At 40.5% G+C, this 16,990-nt stretch overlaps 3 protein-coding genes across 7 annotated transcripts in view; 1 reads left to right on the top strand and 2 right to left on the bottom strand.

The window, feature by feature from the left end:
- Nucleotides 1–67: 67 nt before the first annotated feature.
- On the bottom strand, nt 68–5,516 carry LOC119195791 (cleavage and polyadenylation specificity factor subunit 7-like). Of its 3 annotated transcripts, none has more exons than XM_062561746.1 (10): nt 5,405–5,516; nt 4,755–4,847; nt 4,350–4,553; nt 4,044–4,147; nt 3,787–3,932; nt 3,358–3,700; nt 2,992–3,095; nt 1,924–2,068; nt 1,597–1,823; nt 68–536 (listed from the first exon to the last, which is right to left on the bottom strand). In XM_062561746.1, the coding sequence occupies exons 2-9, from the start codon at nt 4,836–4,838 to the stop codon at nt 1,601–1,603; spliced, it is 1,353 nt and encodes a 450-aa protein (XP_062417730.1). In that variant the 5' UTR covers nt 4,839–4,847; nt 5,405–5,516; the 3' UTR covers nt 68–536; nt 1,597–1,600. The 3 variants fall into 3 exon arrangements, with proteins under 3 accessions (XP_062417730.1, XP_062417729.1, XP_062417728.1); XM_062561745.1 differs by lacking the exon at nt 5,405–5,516 and adding an exon at nt 4,946–5,398; XM_062561744.1 differs by lacking the exon at nt 5,405–5,516 and having other exon boundaries at nt 4,755–5,398.
- Nucleotides 5,517–5,519: 3 nt separating this feature from the next.
- sdhaf2 (succinate dehydrogenase complex assembly factor 2) lies at nt 5,520–8,981 on the top strand. Its single transcript, XM_062561747.1, has 4 exons — nt 5,520–5,677; nt 6,123–6,346; nt 6,600–6,709; nt 8,340–8,981. Exons 1-4 carry the CDS (start codon nt 5,651–5,653, stop codon nt 8,468–8,470), a joined length of 492 nt encoding a protein of 163 aa, XP_062417731.1. The 5' UTR covers nt 5,520–5,650; the 3' UTR covers nt 8,471–8,981.
- A 2,797-nt stretch (nt 8,982–11,778) lies between these two features.
- The window catches only part of syt7b (synaptotagmin VIIb), an 80,003-nt gene continuing 74,791 nt past the window's right edge, over nt 11,779–16,990 (bottom strand). For all 3 annotated transcript variants that reach the window (XM_037487934.2, XM_037487944.2, XM_037487952.2), the window contains one exon: nt 11,779–14,934. In XM_037487934.2, the coding sequence (XP_037343831.1) occupies nt 14,830–14,934 (105 nt within the window). In that variant the 3' untranslated portion in view covers nt 11,779–14,829. The remainder of the gene's footprint in view (nt 14,935–16,990) is intronic.

Here is a 16,990-nt window from a genome sequence, read left to right as displayed (position 1 = left end):
GAAGTAACAAAAGTAGTGCTAGTAATTTCACTTGATTATAGTATCAAAAAGACCCCTGAAACACTTTTGGCAAAAATTGTTTAGCAGTCAAGGTGACTCACTGTGACAATAACTAAGGTGTGCAGACTGCTTCATGTCTAAATTGTTTTTACGGTCATACCGAAAATGAATGAATCTTCCACAGTTAGCAGATAAAACTAAACAGATTATACTTTCAGGGAATGTGTTTTAATCTACAGATTTATACAAAAGAAAATAACAGTACACTGTAATTCACACATGTATTTCATTAAGTTATCACGGTGTTCCTGCACATGCAAGCATTGGAATCTGATGATCCAGCAGCAAATCTACAACCACATTTTTCTTAAAACGGGTAAAAGTCCCAGTATGTACAGACAACGGTTGGAAGAAAAAAAAGTATACTTTGAGATACATCTTCAGTCTGACCTTAGATTCCTCAAGATTTTTTTTGCAACAGCAGAAACAAAACAATCGTGTCTTCAATCGGCTTCACACTTAAACACGCCAACAGTCTGGGGTGGGGGGGAAAAAAAGGTATTTAGTCATTTTATTCATATCAAATATGGACTGAGTTATAGTCATGCTAGGTGTATTTTTTGACAGGACTAAAATTGTGAGATGTATTAACAGTTTGACATAATGGTTTTTACAATTTTAACGGTTCATTCGCACAGTAAAAAACATCTGAGAAAAATAACTACTGATCTGGGGAAAAAGTAAATAAATAGCATTAGGAATTAAGTTTGTCGTTCTTCAAAGTTTGAGGCTGTTTACAATACAGAGTCAAACATTAAAAAAACAACTAAGCCTAACCCATATGAATGAATAGGGAGAAATAAAAGTTGCTATATAGAAATACAAATATAGACATGCTTTTATAGATTCGTGACAAAATTGTATTTTATTCATTCACAACATTAAATTAAAGGCTTCATAAAAATTGTTTTATTTTACATTGTTTAGTTTGAAGCTTTTTTTTTTTTTTTTACAAATATATACATTTTTCAATCAGGTAGTTTCATTGAAATCAACATCAGTTTTGCAAGAGAGACCCGAGAGTATAAAGAGTTATTCATTATATCTGATTTAATGAACAGTAATTTGAAAAGAGACGTTCTATAAGTAGGAGACACGACGGGTGTTCGTGAGACCAGGTAAGAAGAACAGAAGGTGCAGAAAAACAAAATCTTTAGGTATTTGAGTTACTCCGAAACGTGTTACTATATACATCATGTATTACTACATACTGCTTTATTAACCAATTCAAAGTTATCCCAGTACGTATTTATCCATTACTATTTCCATCCATTACTGCGTCATCTTTAACTCTTAACATAAAAAACTGAAACAAGTTGGATTGATGTTCGCAGGAGAAGTGAAAGCAAGCTGAAGGATACCGTACCAACACTGTACGCCTCTGTGATAATAAACTCCCGTTATATTTGGGCAGTCTTCTCCTCTGAGGGCTTAATGTACTTTAAAACACAGAAACTTAGTATGATCCCACCGAACATGCAAAAAATATTGAAACAGTCTGTTGTGTGAAAGTCAATAAATGGACGAAATGCTTACCGAGTTAGCGGTACCGGTCTCTGTACTCTCTGTGCCTTTCCCGTTCTCGGGAGCGTTCCTTATCCCTCTCCCCGCTGCGGGAGCGTTGTCGATGTCTTCGAGACATTCCTGCAGCCTCCCAACCAGAAGAATCTTCTCTGTCGCGCTCCCTGTCGCGTTCCCGATCGCGCTCTCTGTCGCGACCCCTGTCGCGCTCTCTTTCGTCTTCCCCAGAACGACTGCTACTCCTGCAGAGGGAACGTAGCATTTGTGACCAACTGATCCTCCGCTTCGGTTGCTGTGTGGACAACGAGGTGTCCGAGTGTCCCGGAGCACGATGACACAAACCTGTAGCCATAGTTTCCCTGGATAGAGACTAGACAGTCCTTGAGTGAGGTAACCAGGGCTTGGCAGCGTTCATCTCCAAACACTCTAGACTGCTTAATGATGGCGATGGCAGTTAATAGAGTCTCCATCGCGACCCGCAGGTCTCCTGAATTAGCAATTGGAGGAGTGAGATATTAGAGACGGTCAAGTAGTTCAGCACTTCAAAACACTTTGGGTTAGTTTACAGAAAAAACATTTAAAAAAAAGATGACATTTACCCTCCACAAACAGCTATACACAGATAAACATCCAAATCCCAATCAATAAGACAAATCAATTGTGATCTCTTCTCAGTTGATGCAGGTTTCAATACTTTCAGGGATTGGGATCGTAAAATAGGATTGAAGTAAAATGAAACCCACTGACAATCAGACATCACTATAAAAGCTCAAAAGAGGATCTGCAGGAGGAAGTAGATGAAATGTTGACCAAAGGTGCTAATAAGTTGTCTAATAGTCAGCTTATTATTCTGAGGAATGGAGTCCTACATTTTATGCAATAAGAGACATGTGTATTGTTTTGGAGCTATTTGCACTAGTTGGAAGTGGGCATGTTTTGGTTTGAGTTGTGTTCTTGTGTTGCCATTAGCTGATCACGCCACAATCTCCCACAGGACTGATAAGTTGAGTTTGAGAGTCTCAAACTTAATAAATAACAAATGTTGTAGAATTTGAAATGTTGCTTATTTAGTCATGAAAATGGTATGTTGCAGAGAAATGTTTCACGTTTTTAACTTTTACAGATTTAAATCAATAACAGAAAGAACATAACAACTTAAGTTGACAGGCTTGACATTCAAATTAAAATAATATTTTAAACATTGGGTAGTTTGAAAAGTCTTAATGCCAAGCGCTCAGATAGCAGATATTTACCATCTCCTGTTTAGAATTTGAATTGTTGCTCATTTATTCATGAATACGGTTTGTTGCATGGAAATATTTCAGATTTGTACTCATCTAAATTAACGAATTGCCAAAGAAGTTCAGTATTTTTTCTTCCCCGTCACAGAATCTGACCAGCTGTACGTACCCGCTGTTGCTCCAGACACAGCCTTGCTGATGGCACTGCTAGCAACGGCTTTATTTCGGTTCATCAGCTCCTCAAAATCTCGACCTGTATTTTGAGGTGGCGGTCTGGAGAAAATCACAGATTGTTATTAACCATCAACACGCTGTCATAATACTGAATCTCAATGGTAATGTCCTGAATATGTGCCCAAATGCTTTATTAACTATATATGCTTTATTATTTTGAATTATTTTGTATCCTGGTATTTGGCTCCATAAAGATTCCCTTTCCGCAAGAATATTATCATCTAATGGCATTGTGAAACAAACCATATAAAAAGTGTATGGTTTGCAATAGCTAACGTATGAAAAGAGTGTACGTGCTCACTTTTGTTGGTTGTAGCCTTGGTTGCTGCGCCCGTCGTGTGCCGGGGGAAAGAACGCCGGATTTACATGCAGACTGGGAGCTGGTTGGCTGGGAACATGGATTGGATGAGGGTGGAATAAAGGGGGTAGCATGGGTGGAGGGATATTTGGTGGCATGTGTGGGAAAGGAGGAGGCGGATGACTGTGGAAAGGGTTGGGTAATGAGGGGAACCTGTTTGCAAGTGGATGTGATGGAAAACGTGGAGGTAAAGGGAGAGGACTGGGCTCTTGTGATAATAATGAGGGGATTTTATCTGAAAAATCAGCTTCCTTAGGCTCTTTGGCATTAAGACGCAGCGGTATACCTAGAGAGAAGACAATGTGTTTGTAAAAAATAGTATTGCTGATATTTTTGCAATATAACGTACATTCAATTGTGTGATGATCTTACGTTTATTTGCAATGTCCTCAAACACACCAAGGTTCTGCCTAGTTGCGAAGCGACAGTCTATCCTATCTCCATTGAGCTCACATTCAGGTATTTTCTCCAACAGTATTTTCAAGGACTCTTCTGAGGTCACCACCACTTCTGCAAAGCTGTGAGATAACAAATATTCACATACTTCCTCGAAAAATACAAGCTTTATTCCTTGGAATTTGAAAATAATTTTGCACCTAAAAATCAATATTTGATCTGAAACCACTCACCCTCTTGACTGGCCATTTATTTTGTTCTCAGCAAACTTAATCTCCTTGATGTCCTTCACACCCAATGTCTGAGCCATGCATGTGATGTCCTTATCAGATGTCCACTGGAGATAGTAGCAGGTTAAGGAAATACAGGATGAGAAAATGACAGGAAGGTATGAAGTTACTTGTGATCTTGACTTATTTCTCCGTTGCACTTCAAGTGTTCTCTGATCTGCAAACCCATGCGGGCGAAACAACATCAATGGTATTGGACAATACAATAAAACCAAAAATGAATATAAAACACATAAAGGTGTTTCTCACCCAGGGGAAATTTCCAATATATATAGACAGTCTCCTCAGAGAGACTTTTCCTTGTTGGCTTTTCAGTATTGCTGATTTAGCCTCCTCTTTAGGTGGCATCTTGGTAGGAGGCGCAACATTTGTAGTGACTTTCTTGTCACTATCCACTGAGCCAGTTAGAACAGCATCATAAAGTTCATTAGCTTCTGCAAGTCTGTCCAAATCCTGTAGGAGGTAGAAAAATCATATCACAAAAAGAGGGTTAAACTTCGAGGTGTGAGGGGGACATATGTGATCAATTTACGCGGATGTAGAAAACAAAAATATATATTTTAAAACAACCGTAAGTTACATACAATGTTAGATTCCCAGGCTGCTCTCATTGAATGATTTGATTCTACAAGAAAATGAAAACATCATTCTCACCTCGTCGTTTTGATTTAGGTCACCGTAAAGATCTAGGAGTTCTGTATTTGAGGTACTTGGTCCGGCTGCAGACCGAGCAGCCATCCCGTGGGCCTAAGAGGATCCAATTGATGAAATTGCAGCTAGTTTGGTATCTTTGATTTGTTTTCAGTGTAGTTTGCACAGCCACACTGAGAATTACCAGTGCATACCAACAACAGGTGCAAGACAAATATCCAGGATTTGTTGTTGACGGTGTGCCTCGATGCTAACGTTGACTGACGCCCGAGTCCGCACAAAATGCTAAATTAACGGTAACGTTAACGCTACCTGAAATAAATAAAATGCGGAACCGAGAATACGACACGCGAACATTAGTCAAGGAAAATGTTTTAATGATCACTTTCAAAATGCATGCACTGCCTTTCATGTACGAGTTCAAATGCAAATAGTTTCAGGCTCCTGTAGGCTCGCTCCCTCATAAGCTAATGCTAATGATGCTAGTGCTATGGTGCTAACGCTAATCTTTAGGTAACTGAACGTGTGCCCGGAATGTTTCCCCGGCTACAAACAACAAACACTATTAGGTTCCTACTATGCTTCTATTTCGCTGATCATGATATTAACAATCAAAAACCAACTGATAAATGTACAATAACTAGGTTGCAAACCTTAAATGCAACACGCTGTGGTCAATTATGTTTTCATATATCTATCCCTGACGGTTTCCTTAGCACTGCGTCGTCATATGTGCTACGTATCCGGTCCCCCCTCGATAGATGTCCGTGTGCTTCTGTAACGTGAAACCTGCTTGTGTAATTTTACTGTTTTGTGTCTGACATTCAGACATCTGCAGCGTTTTCTCAGCGGAGGAGCAGTTCACAAAGAAGTGACGCGTTAGCAGAACGACGGTCAAAATGCTCTCCTCTGTTGTTGCGAGAAGGGTGAGTTAACAAAATAACAATCCTTTTATTTCTAGACGCGCTGTTAACGTTAGTTCACTCGGGGACATTTGTTAGATGTATCGTTCATTCAAGAATATGAAGCGGGGCGTATTTCTACGATGCAGCAGCATTGCGTTAATGTTGTAACTAAATAACTTCGTTTCAAATGTTGAGTTCAGCCTTTCGAGGCTGTAGCACTAAAGATCAGTGTGTCCTGCTTGAGACGCGTTGTGTAACCCCGGGGTCAACAACACTGAGGAACTTTATGTGATTATCTTCTTCGGTGCGCTTTTGTAATTTTTTCCGATGAAATTGTAAATTTTTCCGATGAAAGCCACTTGAGCTGCATTAAGGAAGCTATGTCGTCCGTAGAGTATTTAGTCGAACACATGAATGTGATGAAAGCATCTAGTGCAATGTAGTGTTTTTTGTTGTTTCCTGTCAGCTGGTGACAGGTGTGTGCCAGGCAGCATGGAGACCAGCAGTCACAGGGCTTTTACCATCTCGTGGTTACCGTGGAGATACACAAGACGACACCAGGGGAGACATGATCGAGATCCCTTTGCCACCGTGGGATGAGAGGCCCGGCGAGCCCACTGACATCAAGAAGCGGCGTCTGCTGTATGAGAGTCGCAAGAGGGGCATGTTGGAGAACTGCATACTGCTCAGGTTGTTAAAACGGAACTGTTTATCTCTTATTCGTCTGTCAAGACAAGCTAGTGACACACTTTAGAGCACTGGTCTAGTGCAGGTGGGTTTCAAGTATTTTACATTTTTATAACGGATGTCTGCGCACATGACAACGACTCAAACCAGAACCACGCAGTAATGCAACAAGGATCTACGGAACAACATTTAAAATAAGTTACCTAACATGACATTTATAGAAAATAATTAACTATTTTCTCAATTTCTCTTTTAGCCTTTTTGCAAAGCAATACCTGAACACAATGAATGAGAATCAGCTGCAGCAGTACGACAGACTGATTAATGAACCAAGCAATGACTGGGACATCTACTACTGGGCCACAGGTGAGAGAATAGCTACAGGTTCTCCTCAGAGGTTTGACAATGCCTCTCATTGAGTACAGTAGCAGGCACACAAATCATAAGAGAGAGGGCCGTTACTAAACCAATTTCAGAAGGATATACTTTAGATTATCAGCGCAAGACGCATTCATATTTAAAGACAAGGGGAGATGGTGGTGCAATGTTGGCAGTTCAAATCCCGCCTCCCCCATGTGCCATGTCGAAGTGTCTCTGAGCAAGACACTTGACTCACAATTGCTCCCCAGGCAAAATGTAAGCCGTGGGTTAAAAATTCAATGTAAGTCACTTTGGATAAAAGCGTCAGCTAAATGACATGTAATGTCATTTATGTTTACACAAATTACAATAACAACTACAACGAGAGCGTCTTCCGATGGGATCACATCAACAATTTCCCCAAATCAGGCCAGGGGCTTATCAGGGACGTAAAGTTTAGGGGCCAATGGCCACTTCCTCGGTTTCTACTTTACTGATCTACACCCTTGTTTGGTTTACATCCATCTTGAACTCCACCTTCGTTTTGATTTTCACTGCGACTGCATTTTGCCAGGTCGTCATGTTAAGGAGCATCAACCCTGTCCACAAACTAGAAAGAAATATAAACATTTTGGCTAAATTCTCCAAACCACTTTGGTATTAGAAGGTGTCTCTGAGACCAGCATGATGGCACACATACACGCACTCAGCAGGCGGACATTTCTTTCACTGTTTGGTTGTCACGGCGGGAGAAAATGTCTGACCACTTTTGTGTTAAAAGCAATAAATAAAATCAGACTTGTCTGCTTTTTTTAGTTCAGTCTGACATGTAACAAAATGTGAACAAAGACTGCTGGGTATAAAAGTGATTTTAAAAAGCCTTGTTTTTTTTTAACTGGAAATAATTTTTGACTGATGATGCCAAAATAATGAAACCATTGCTCTACTTACAGACTAACATCTATTCTGTGATTCCACAACTCCTTTTGGCACTGACTGCATCCTGTGATCTCATTCACTCCCCCAGTAGAACTAGCCACTCTATTCATGGAATTGTCTCTAATTTGATTCAATTATGTGTCTGTTTTGTTGTGCCGAACTGCCAAACAACAAAATCAGTGTGAGATTAGAGTCAACATGTCCAATTGGCAACACCGCTCGGAAAAACAAACAAATACTGTTGCAGTTAGGCTGACTTCCCTGAAACCAATTATGTATGAATCATTTTATAGTCTTCAATTAAATAGTTTCCATCGTGAATTCATAAACCAAACATTTAAAACAACCACGTAGGAGGTGGGATAGAGCCCTTACGAGGCATTACAATGACTAGACGATACCGTGCAACCAAGAATCCAAACTATTCTGCAGAGACGCTGTTGATGCACGTGGGAAGGATCATAATTGTTCTTTCTTCTTACTACAATACAAAACAAATACAAAACTTCTGGAAGAGTTTTTTTCCTGTTGTCAAGGGTTAATAATCCTGTGCAATCAGCAGAAGTCACCCTTTTGCGTATTATTTTCTCAGCTGTTCCCAAAATAGATGAAGGTGATGTCAGAAGAGCAACCCACGGTGTGCTCATTGTCCCTCAGCCATCTGTCACCGTGAAACCTGTCCTCTTTGTGCTTACAGAAGCTCAGCCCACCCCCGACGTTTACCAGGGAGAGATCATGGATATGCTGAAGGAGTTCACAAAGAACCGCAACCATGAGCAGAGGTTGGATGCACCCAGCTTGGAGTACCTGGAAAAGGAAAGCCGTTGAGGTCCATCGCTCTCCCACCAGGAAAAATGTTCAGCGCCAACTGATTTTTTTTTTAGTTATAAAAATGATCTGGCATTGAAAATATTCAGAACCCTCTCCAGCACTACTAAATATTCTCCTCATGAAGGCCTCCATCTTCTATCTCCCCTGCCAACTCCAGTCAGTCGTATAATGGGGAAGAAGACTCCTGGAAGATGAGGGAAGTTGGATCAAGCAGGAATTGATGTAACACACTCTTAGCAAGGTGCTCTGAATATTTTAACAGAAGATTATTGTAAATTTGTGATTCAAGACTACATTAAATCTGATGAATGTGTGCGATGCATACAGTTCGTCAGCTCTGACAAATGGAAACACGCTGACGATCCGTTTCTATACGAGATAGTCAAACAGAAACACATGGACTCGCACATTAGTGTGCCTTGTTTCCATTGTCATGGTTGTGTTCAATGATTTTAATGTGCCTATCACAGACATTATTGATTATTTAATAAATGGTGACTCTTTACAATCTTCCATTATTCCTTTCAAATACAAGAGGTTTCATGGTATGACAGATATCTGTTGCATAATGAAGGTTGCCTGCAGTATCAGTGCATGGACGCATGGTGGAAGCAGACCACCTCACACTCAGTGACGACAAACTGATACACCTTGGTATCTCTGTGGCAAACGGGTCAGCTGCAAAACACACGTGTCTCCCAGACCTTGTCATCCATGCAGGATGCAATGTGAATACATCGGTCCGTCGTTGCCATATGTGGGAGAATCCTCAGAGCCTTTATGCAGATACTTTTAGATAATAGAAACTGAGGCGTTACTGCCGAAAAAGCATCAACAAAAAATGACCCGGCTGTGACTACGCTACTGCATTTATGGATTTAGACTATGCATTTTTATTAAAGCTTTTGAGAAGCAAAGCATCAGGGAAATCGTCTGTCAAGGTGAGTTTCCAATTAAAGCACATACAGCTTTGCTTAAAGCCATGTAAACAACGTTATTATTCTCCTCCGCTGCCGGATCAGTGTGCGCTGGCCGTGTGTCATGTTGGTTCAGCGGAACCTTGTACGGAGAGCGGAAGGGAAATGCCCTCTGGCCAGGAGATGTGCACAGAATCTCAAAACAGATCCTGCTTGTGTACGCCCAGAGAATCATAATGTGCACACAATCCACCGACTAGGTGTCACACAAACAAGGCAACCAACATCCACGAGACAAATCTTCTTATGCAGTCTTTCCCCTCAATTTTAAATGAAAAATATGTTGAGTAAGCTTCACAGCCTTCAATGTTCATGCTCTCCTCATTGTCCTAAAATAGACACTGGTGATGTCAGAGGGGTTCCCCTCTGTGTGCTCTTTGCTCCTCTGCCATCTGTGTAACTATATATCTCAATCAGCATATGAGAGTACGTTCACACGGGTGCAGTCTTCTGTTTCTGTATTTTTATTTCGGTGACTTTCTACCTGTGCTTTACTACATCGCAGAGTAAAAATATTTGACTTTTTAGCTATTCTTACCACATATTTTGACAACTGCAGTCATTTAGCAGTTTTAATTTAAAATTTGCTTCATTAAAAGTATGTGATTCAATGATACAACACAATGCAAGATTAAACCAATAAACCAAGATAAACACTATTCAATCATTACTTCACCAAAAACTTTAGGATGAGGATAAGATTAGGGCGAAGTCAAATGGTGAATACAAACTTGTTAACTATCTTTTATTCTCCTTTAACTATTAATCTCATGACCCCTCAGATTTATACTGAGACCCTTTGGAAGAGGCCCTGCTCCCAGTTTTTTGAACCAGTACCAGTTTTTTGAACCAACCAGCCACAACGGTGAAGCTGCTTCCACATTGATGTGTCTATTTCATATATTATATATACAATATGGAGTCATTTTCCAAAATAAAAGCCTTAAATTTTATAATTCAAGTACACTTAAAATACTTTTATGTAAGTAGGTTTGAATGCAGGACATTTGCTTGTAATGTAGTAAATTGTTATATTGGTATACTTCTACTTAATGTAAATGATCTGGTTACCTCTAATCTCACTGCATAAAATATCCCAGTTTGACTTTCAATTGGTCTCGTGATTGCGGCTGTGTCAATGTCCTGAAATACAACACTACTATTCATTTGACATTAAATCCCTGCTTTCAAGACAAAAGGATGCCACTTGTGGCTCCCACATGCAGGGCAGCACAAATAATGTCTTTATTGCTCTGAGTGCTTGTTCATTTGTTGCCCACGCACACCCACTGCGCCTATCTGTAGCCGCGCGCTCCTGTCATCCTTCAGTGCTGCTTCCTGTGTCGTGACAGCTCTCTGTTTTATCCTCAGCCCTGCAGTCGCTCCCTCTGCTGCCCTGGAATTTCACTCATGTTTCCTTTCTTGCCACCTCCAGCCTCTCCAGCCTTCATCCGGTCTTCCTGTGTGTGCTGGAGAGTCGTGAGGGGCGCTGCTGGAAAACGACTCTCCCCGGTTTGAACTATGGCAATATAGGTTTTAGAAAATAAACATACCCACACTTTTCTGTTAGATTTGATCCTGGCTTGAAGATGCAGTGAAACGGAGTGTGTCACAGGCACAGCAAGGACACGTGTTAATCACACTTTGAATCTTGCCCCAAACTTGAAGAGAGTTTGGGGCGTGTGTGTTTCCTGCTCTCATAGCTGAGGCTTTATCACTTGGACCATGTATTTGCAATTAAACTTCAACAAAAGCAGTTGATGCTATCAACAGCTGGAATCAGACTAAAGTGAGGCAGTGAGTTAGCAGTACGTCTCTGTGAAATTAGTTGCTTTGATGAAAACTGCACTTAAAATCTCCCAGATTATTAAGATCAAATTGAGTTGCATCAATCAGAGGAAAGTAATTAAATTTACTCAAGTACAGTTTTACCTCATTCTGCTACATTTCAATTACACTATTGTACTTTTTACCGCACTTGACAGCTGTATATATTTTTTACTTCTCAAATGAGGATTTTACATTAAAATAACACATATATAATGAAAAATATAAAACGCAAAACATAACATATTGCTTGAAATATATTACAAGATAAAAAATCTTGTAAAATCTGTACATCTGTACTTTTCTTGAGGAAGATTTTGACTACAGGCGTTTACTTGTTATGGAAAATGGTATTATATTGACTTGTGGTATTTTATCTATGTAAAGGATCTTATTACTTCTTTTACCAATGCCTTCGACTTGATACTACACCGAACAACCCTTTTTTTTGCAATCTGATAGAAATAATCGAAACAAGCTTCTGAAAAACTCATAACAATACCAGAAGTATCTTTGTTTTATGTACACATCTATATTTTTATATACACTGTACAGATTTCAAAAAATAAATGGTTGATATTTAACATTGTGCACACCACAGATGTTTAACTACAAAAAGAAAAGGGAGTGAAAGAGGCGGCTGAGTGATACCAAGGACAGACAGATATCAACAACCCCAGTAAATACTGATGATTTTTTTTTTCTTCATTATTTTCATACAGGACACTTCACAATCATTTGTACAGTTTATACCAATTAAAATGTTGCTGGTTAACCTCTCTTTGTCTGAATCAGTCCCCCAAGAGAATGCCGTAAACCGTATTTGGCCAGTGAAGAGTGCAGACATCCATACTGTTGCTCGATTTTACAAAACTAAAATATACCAAACCCTGACTGTACTATTACTATTGAATAGTATTGAAGTTGCATTGATTAAAGTGACTTCCACTACGCCTTTGGAATGTAATGCTTTGTCAGCAGCACGGATAATAATGCCTTGTTACTCACACATGGCCATCAGGACAGACAGATGACTGTGTTCCCGGTTATTTTGGGACACTCTGATGCTCTTCTCTGACCTGAGACGTAGCTAAAGGTGATGCAAAGAGGTGATGATTATCTCCCGTCTCACCTTTTTTTCCCCTCCCCCCCCCCTGACACTGGGTGAGGGGGAGCGCATATGGTGAGGAGCAAGGTGTGGCAGGGTTTGTAAGGCACACACAGGACACTTTGTGCCAGAAAGCATGTGTGCGCGACGGGGAGGGGGGGTTTAAGGGGGGACGTCAGCTGGTGCCACCTTTCGTTTCTGGGATCAGAAGGACAGACGGGACAAAATGTTGGTAGCTGCTTCTGTCTAAACTAATCATGATTAAGTATGGTCAAGAAAAACAGGTTTTTATCTCTTCTAACGTTGATATTTTTTCCTTTTCCAGCTCATGAAAAAAACAGTTTTGCCTCCCTCCCAAACCAAAGTCCCGTAAAGAGAGGTTTGTTCCAGCATCGTCATCAAGTGCAGTGATTTGTAAAGAAGTGATAACATTTATCTATACAACTGGTTTGTGTCATACAGAAAAAAAACGGTAAACAATGTTGTTCTGTATTAACCTGGAAAAATGGAACGCAGTGCAGATGTATATATATATACACACACACACAGGGACTCATAGTAAATAAAATGACACAAACTAAAGTTCAAATATCAACACTCTCACATATACACACATCCAGAAGACAGAAACCAACAGTGCATTTTAAAAACATTTTTTTCCCTCTCTCGTTTGTTTCCTCCATGTCTCTATGGGAATTGGGGAGGTCACATTCAGGCAGAGAAGCAAACAACTGGAAGACTGACTTGTTATTGGTTAAAGCAAATAAAAACAAGGTGATATTGTTGTAGTGTTTTGTAGAAATGGCCTTAATGGCTATTAAAGGTGTAATGCACGGATAGTTTGTTTTATTTATATAAATGATTTATTATTATCCGATTTCAAAACACATTCACATTAACATATTCAACATAGCACGGTCTGTTACACAACTAAGTGATTTATTGACTGCATACAGAAATGGTCAGTTTACCCAAATCATACAGTATTATGTGTATGTGTAAGTGGTGAAAAAACAACAGTAAAAAGCATGTGAGAAGTTACAAGTTTTTCCCGATGTTGTCAAATTATTGATGGATCGATTGTTGTTGTCAGTTGTTTTCAAAGTGTAAACCATTCATACTGCGGTTTTCAAATGCTGTAATTAAACTTCATCATTCATCCTCTTTGTCTTTGAGGTGGCAACCGAGATTTTAGGGCGTTAAACTCCAAGAAAACATCTGAAACTATTCGCCTGGCTTAATACTACTAAAGATATATTAGAAAATGCTGTACGTGTGTCTGTGTTTTGAGTGGACTGACCCTTTAACCTCAGTGACCTCCCCAGGCCTTTACTACTTCAACATCAGAAATTCTAACAATATCTTATTATCATTGCTATCAAGGACTATTTTCAAACACATCTTAGTCCAGCTGTTCAAGACCTAAATACTTTCATTCACACACACACACACACACACACACACACACACACTCAAACACAGACGCATTAACCCACACCTCAACACATATGGAAGCTGGCTTTTTGCTTATTTTCAGTGTCTGGAAGAACAAGTTGATACTAAGTTCTTTTGTGAAACAAAAAACACAACATTAATTACTTTATTCTTTTTTTCCCCTGTCCATCAGGATTTATTTTTTAAAGAAAAAGTTGTGGGGGGGGTTGGGGGCACCTGCCCTATCAGACCAGCAATAAATGTTCATATGCTTATTGGTTTTTTTGTTGAAGAACTTAAATTGGGGTTACAGCACATCACCCACAGGACGCACGTACAACGAAGGGTTCTCCGCCACGGGAGGAGGCCAGAGAAAAATCAAAAAAGATCAAAACATGAACAAGAGTCCTGTTCCACTTACAGTAATTCATCTCATCATCACTCTTCCATTGCCTGTGTAGGTTTTCCTGGTTTTTCAGGCATTCAAAGGAGGAGTCGTGACAGTGAGAGAACAAAGGGCCGAGGAGCAGAGTGGAAGACTCCTCACTGCGACACTGGATGAAGGTGGCAAATGAGTCACGCAGCTCTGGTGCATGTTTAAATGAACCCTGTCTCGCCGCCACATATGATGGCTGGAATATTACTTTGATCCATTCCTGGTGGGTAGTTTGTATTCATGGGTGGCAGGAGGTGCTGCTCGGATGTTAAACACTGGGGAGCGGTCGACACGAGAAGTCACGAGGACGAGCTGAGTGAAGTCATCAAATACTCTTTTAAGTTCTAAAAAAGGTGAGACGGGGATGAGGGGCCCAATTCTAACTTAACAAGGGTGAAATCTAGGGATGGTGTCAAGAGGACGAAGGGGGGGATATCAAAGAAGCCTGAGAACAAAGAGATGACACTCATTGCCTGCAGCCCAAAACTGCAGGAGGGGTGGACATGTGCTAAAGGGGGGGGGGGGCAGGTTGGTTGCTGGGTCCCACAGGCAGGCAGACTGGTTGCTGGGTCCCTCAGGCCTTGAGAGCATGCCACTGGGACACAGGGTTACGAGGACGACCCATCATGTCTTTCCAGTGTTTTACCTCTGCAGGGCCACTCTTCCATGAAAGATAGATCTGCCAGAACGAGAGAGTCAACGTTACCCAAGTGCATAGATTGATGTTATTTGTAGAGATCCTCCGCCTCCAAAAGACAGGGTAGTATTGAGTAGAAAGAGTAGTCACTGAGACCTTTCGTCTGGCCTTGTCTCCAACACTAAGCCTGCCACTCTAATCGGAGTTTAACTCAAATCCCGGGGAGAAAAAGAGACATTACAGGAAGCGATTTCACGTGGTAAAGTACTCTCTGAAAGGCTAATACTGCTGTTAATGAAGCTCAAAAGCTGAGCTTTTAAGTAATTCTCACCTAGAAAGAAACTTCTCATCTTTACATGTTGCAGGGAATACTGTTCAAATTGTCAGTGTCCTCCAACCAGTTGCACATTATTTGGTGTGGTTATATGTGCAACATATTATTACTGCTGTGTGTAGGCAGATAATATATGTGGTTAGAATAGCAATTACTGGAGATGTGTATGAATGACACAGAGCACAGAGGCTCATCCATGCATTACAAATCTCATAGATGAGTATTATTACAGTGTCTGAAAGAACACGGATTTGAGTTGAGTTCTGGGTTCTTTCCATTATTTTAGACAAAAAGGACTCGTTTTAAGCTCTATTCTCCTCTTCAGTTGAATACGGATATGAACGAGTGTGTAAATTCCTAATAATTTTCTCAGAAATGTCCTGAAAATAATGTATTTTGGAAATAATTATAACAGACCAGATTGTTAAATTGGTACACTGTCAATTAATAATTTCAATTAATTTTTGAGCAAGCAGAGCGTATAATCTCTCAATGTCATTGAACAGTGGGTCAGCTTTAAAAAATGCAAAAAACCAACGATACAGTTGAGCATACATGAAGGATTTAGTTTCCTATGATGAAGAGTAACGAATCAATATTTAACACCGAAGCAATGCTTCTGGAAATTGTGTAAAATCAAATTTTTGAGTTTGGTGAATGACACACCGTATCAATCCAATAAAAATACAACAACACACATAAACTGATTCCACTGCAACCTGAACATTCATTCTTGATCTTGGTGTCTAAGAGAGGTCCTTAATATATATATACACTCACCGGCCACTTTATTAGGTACACCAGTCCAACTGCTCGTTAACACTTAATTTCTAAGCAGCCAATCACATGGCGGCAACTCAGTGCATTTAGGCATGTAGACATTGTCAAGACAATCTCCTGCAGTTCAAACCGGGCATCAGTATGGGGAAGAAAGGTGATTTGAGTGACTTTGAACGTGGCATGATTGTTGGTGCCAGAAGGGCTGGTCTGAGTATTCCAGAAACTGCTAATCTACTGGGATTTTCACGCACAACCATCTCTAGGGTTTACAGAGAATGGTCCGAAAAAGAAAAAACATCCAGTGAGCGGCAGTTCTGTGGGCGGAAATGCCTTGTTGATGCCAGAGGTCAGAGGAGAATGGCCAGACTGGTTCGAGCTGATAGAAGGGCAACAGTGACTCAAATAACCACCCGTTACAACCAAGGTGGGCATAAGAGCATCTCTGAACGCACAGTACGTCGAACTTTGAGGCAGATGGGCTACAGCAGCAGAAGACCACACCGGGTGCCACTCCTTTCAGCTAAGAACAGGAAACTGAGGCTACAATTTGCACAAGCTCATCGAAATTGGACAATAGAAGATTGGAAAAACGTTGCCTGGTCTGATGAGTCTCGATTTCTGCTGCGACATTCGGATGGTAGGGTCAGAATTTGGCGTCTACAACATGAAAGCATGGATCCATCCTGCCTTGTATCAACGGTTCAGGCTGGTGGTGGTGGTGTCATGGTGTGGGGAATATTTTCTTGGCACTCTTTGGGCCCCTTGGTACCAATTGAGCATCGTTGCAACGCCACAGCCTACCTGAGTATTGTTGCTGACCATGTCCATCCCTTTATGACCACAATGTACCCAACTTCTGATGGCTACTTTCAGCAGGATAAAGCGCCATGTCATAAAGCTGGAATCATCTCAGACTGGTTTCTTGAACATGACAATGAGTTCGCTGTACTCAAATGGCCTCCACAATCACCAGATCTCAATCCA

The sequence above is a fragment of the Pungitius pungitius genome, chromosome 4 (genome assembly GCF_949316345.1).
Source record: "Pungitius pungitius chromosome 4, fPunPun2.1, whole genome shotgun sequence".
NCBI classification, from domain to species: domain Eukaryota; kingdom Metazoa; phylum Chordata; class Actinopteri; order Perciformes; family Gasterosteidae; genus Pungitius; species Pungitius pungitius.
Note: the sequence above shows the minus strand (reverse complement) of the source record. Positions and strands in the feature narration are given on the sequence as shown.

What these genes read in the sequence shown, in the direction of transcription:
- LOC119195791 (XM_062561746.1), bottom strand. Translation starts at nt 4,838, where the DNA reads ATGGCTGCTCGGTCTGCAGCCGGACCAAGTACCTCAAATACAGAACTC. An exon ending in CAAGGCTACAACCAACAAAA is followed by an intron (nt 3,096 to 3,357) that starts GTGAGCACGTAC and finishes GATTTTCTCCAG; the next exon opens with ACCGCCACCTCAAAATACAG. An exon ending in CAGGGAAACTATGGCTACAG is followed by an intron (nt 1,824 to 1,923) that starts GTTTGTGTCATC and finishes TTCCCTCTGCAG; the next exon opens with GAGTAGCAGTCGTTCTGGGG.
- sdhaf2 (XM_062561747.1), top strand. Translation starts at nt 5,651, where the DNA reads ATGCTCTCCTCTGTTGTTGCGAGAAGG. An exon ending in CCTCTGTTGTTGCGAGAAGG is followed by an intron (nt 5,678 to 6,122) that starts GTGAGTTAACAA and finishes GTTTCCTGTCAG; the next exon opens with CTGGTGACAGGTGTGTGCCA. An exon ending in CATCTACTACTGGGCCACAG is followed by an intron (nt 6,710 to 8,339) that starts GTGAGAGAATAG and finishes TTGTGCTTACAG; the next exon opens with AAGCTCAGCCCACCCCCGAC.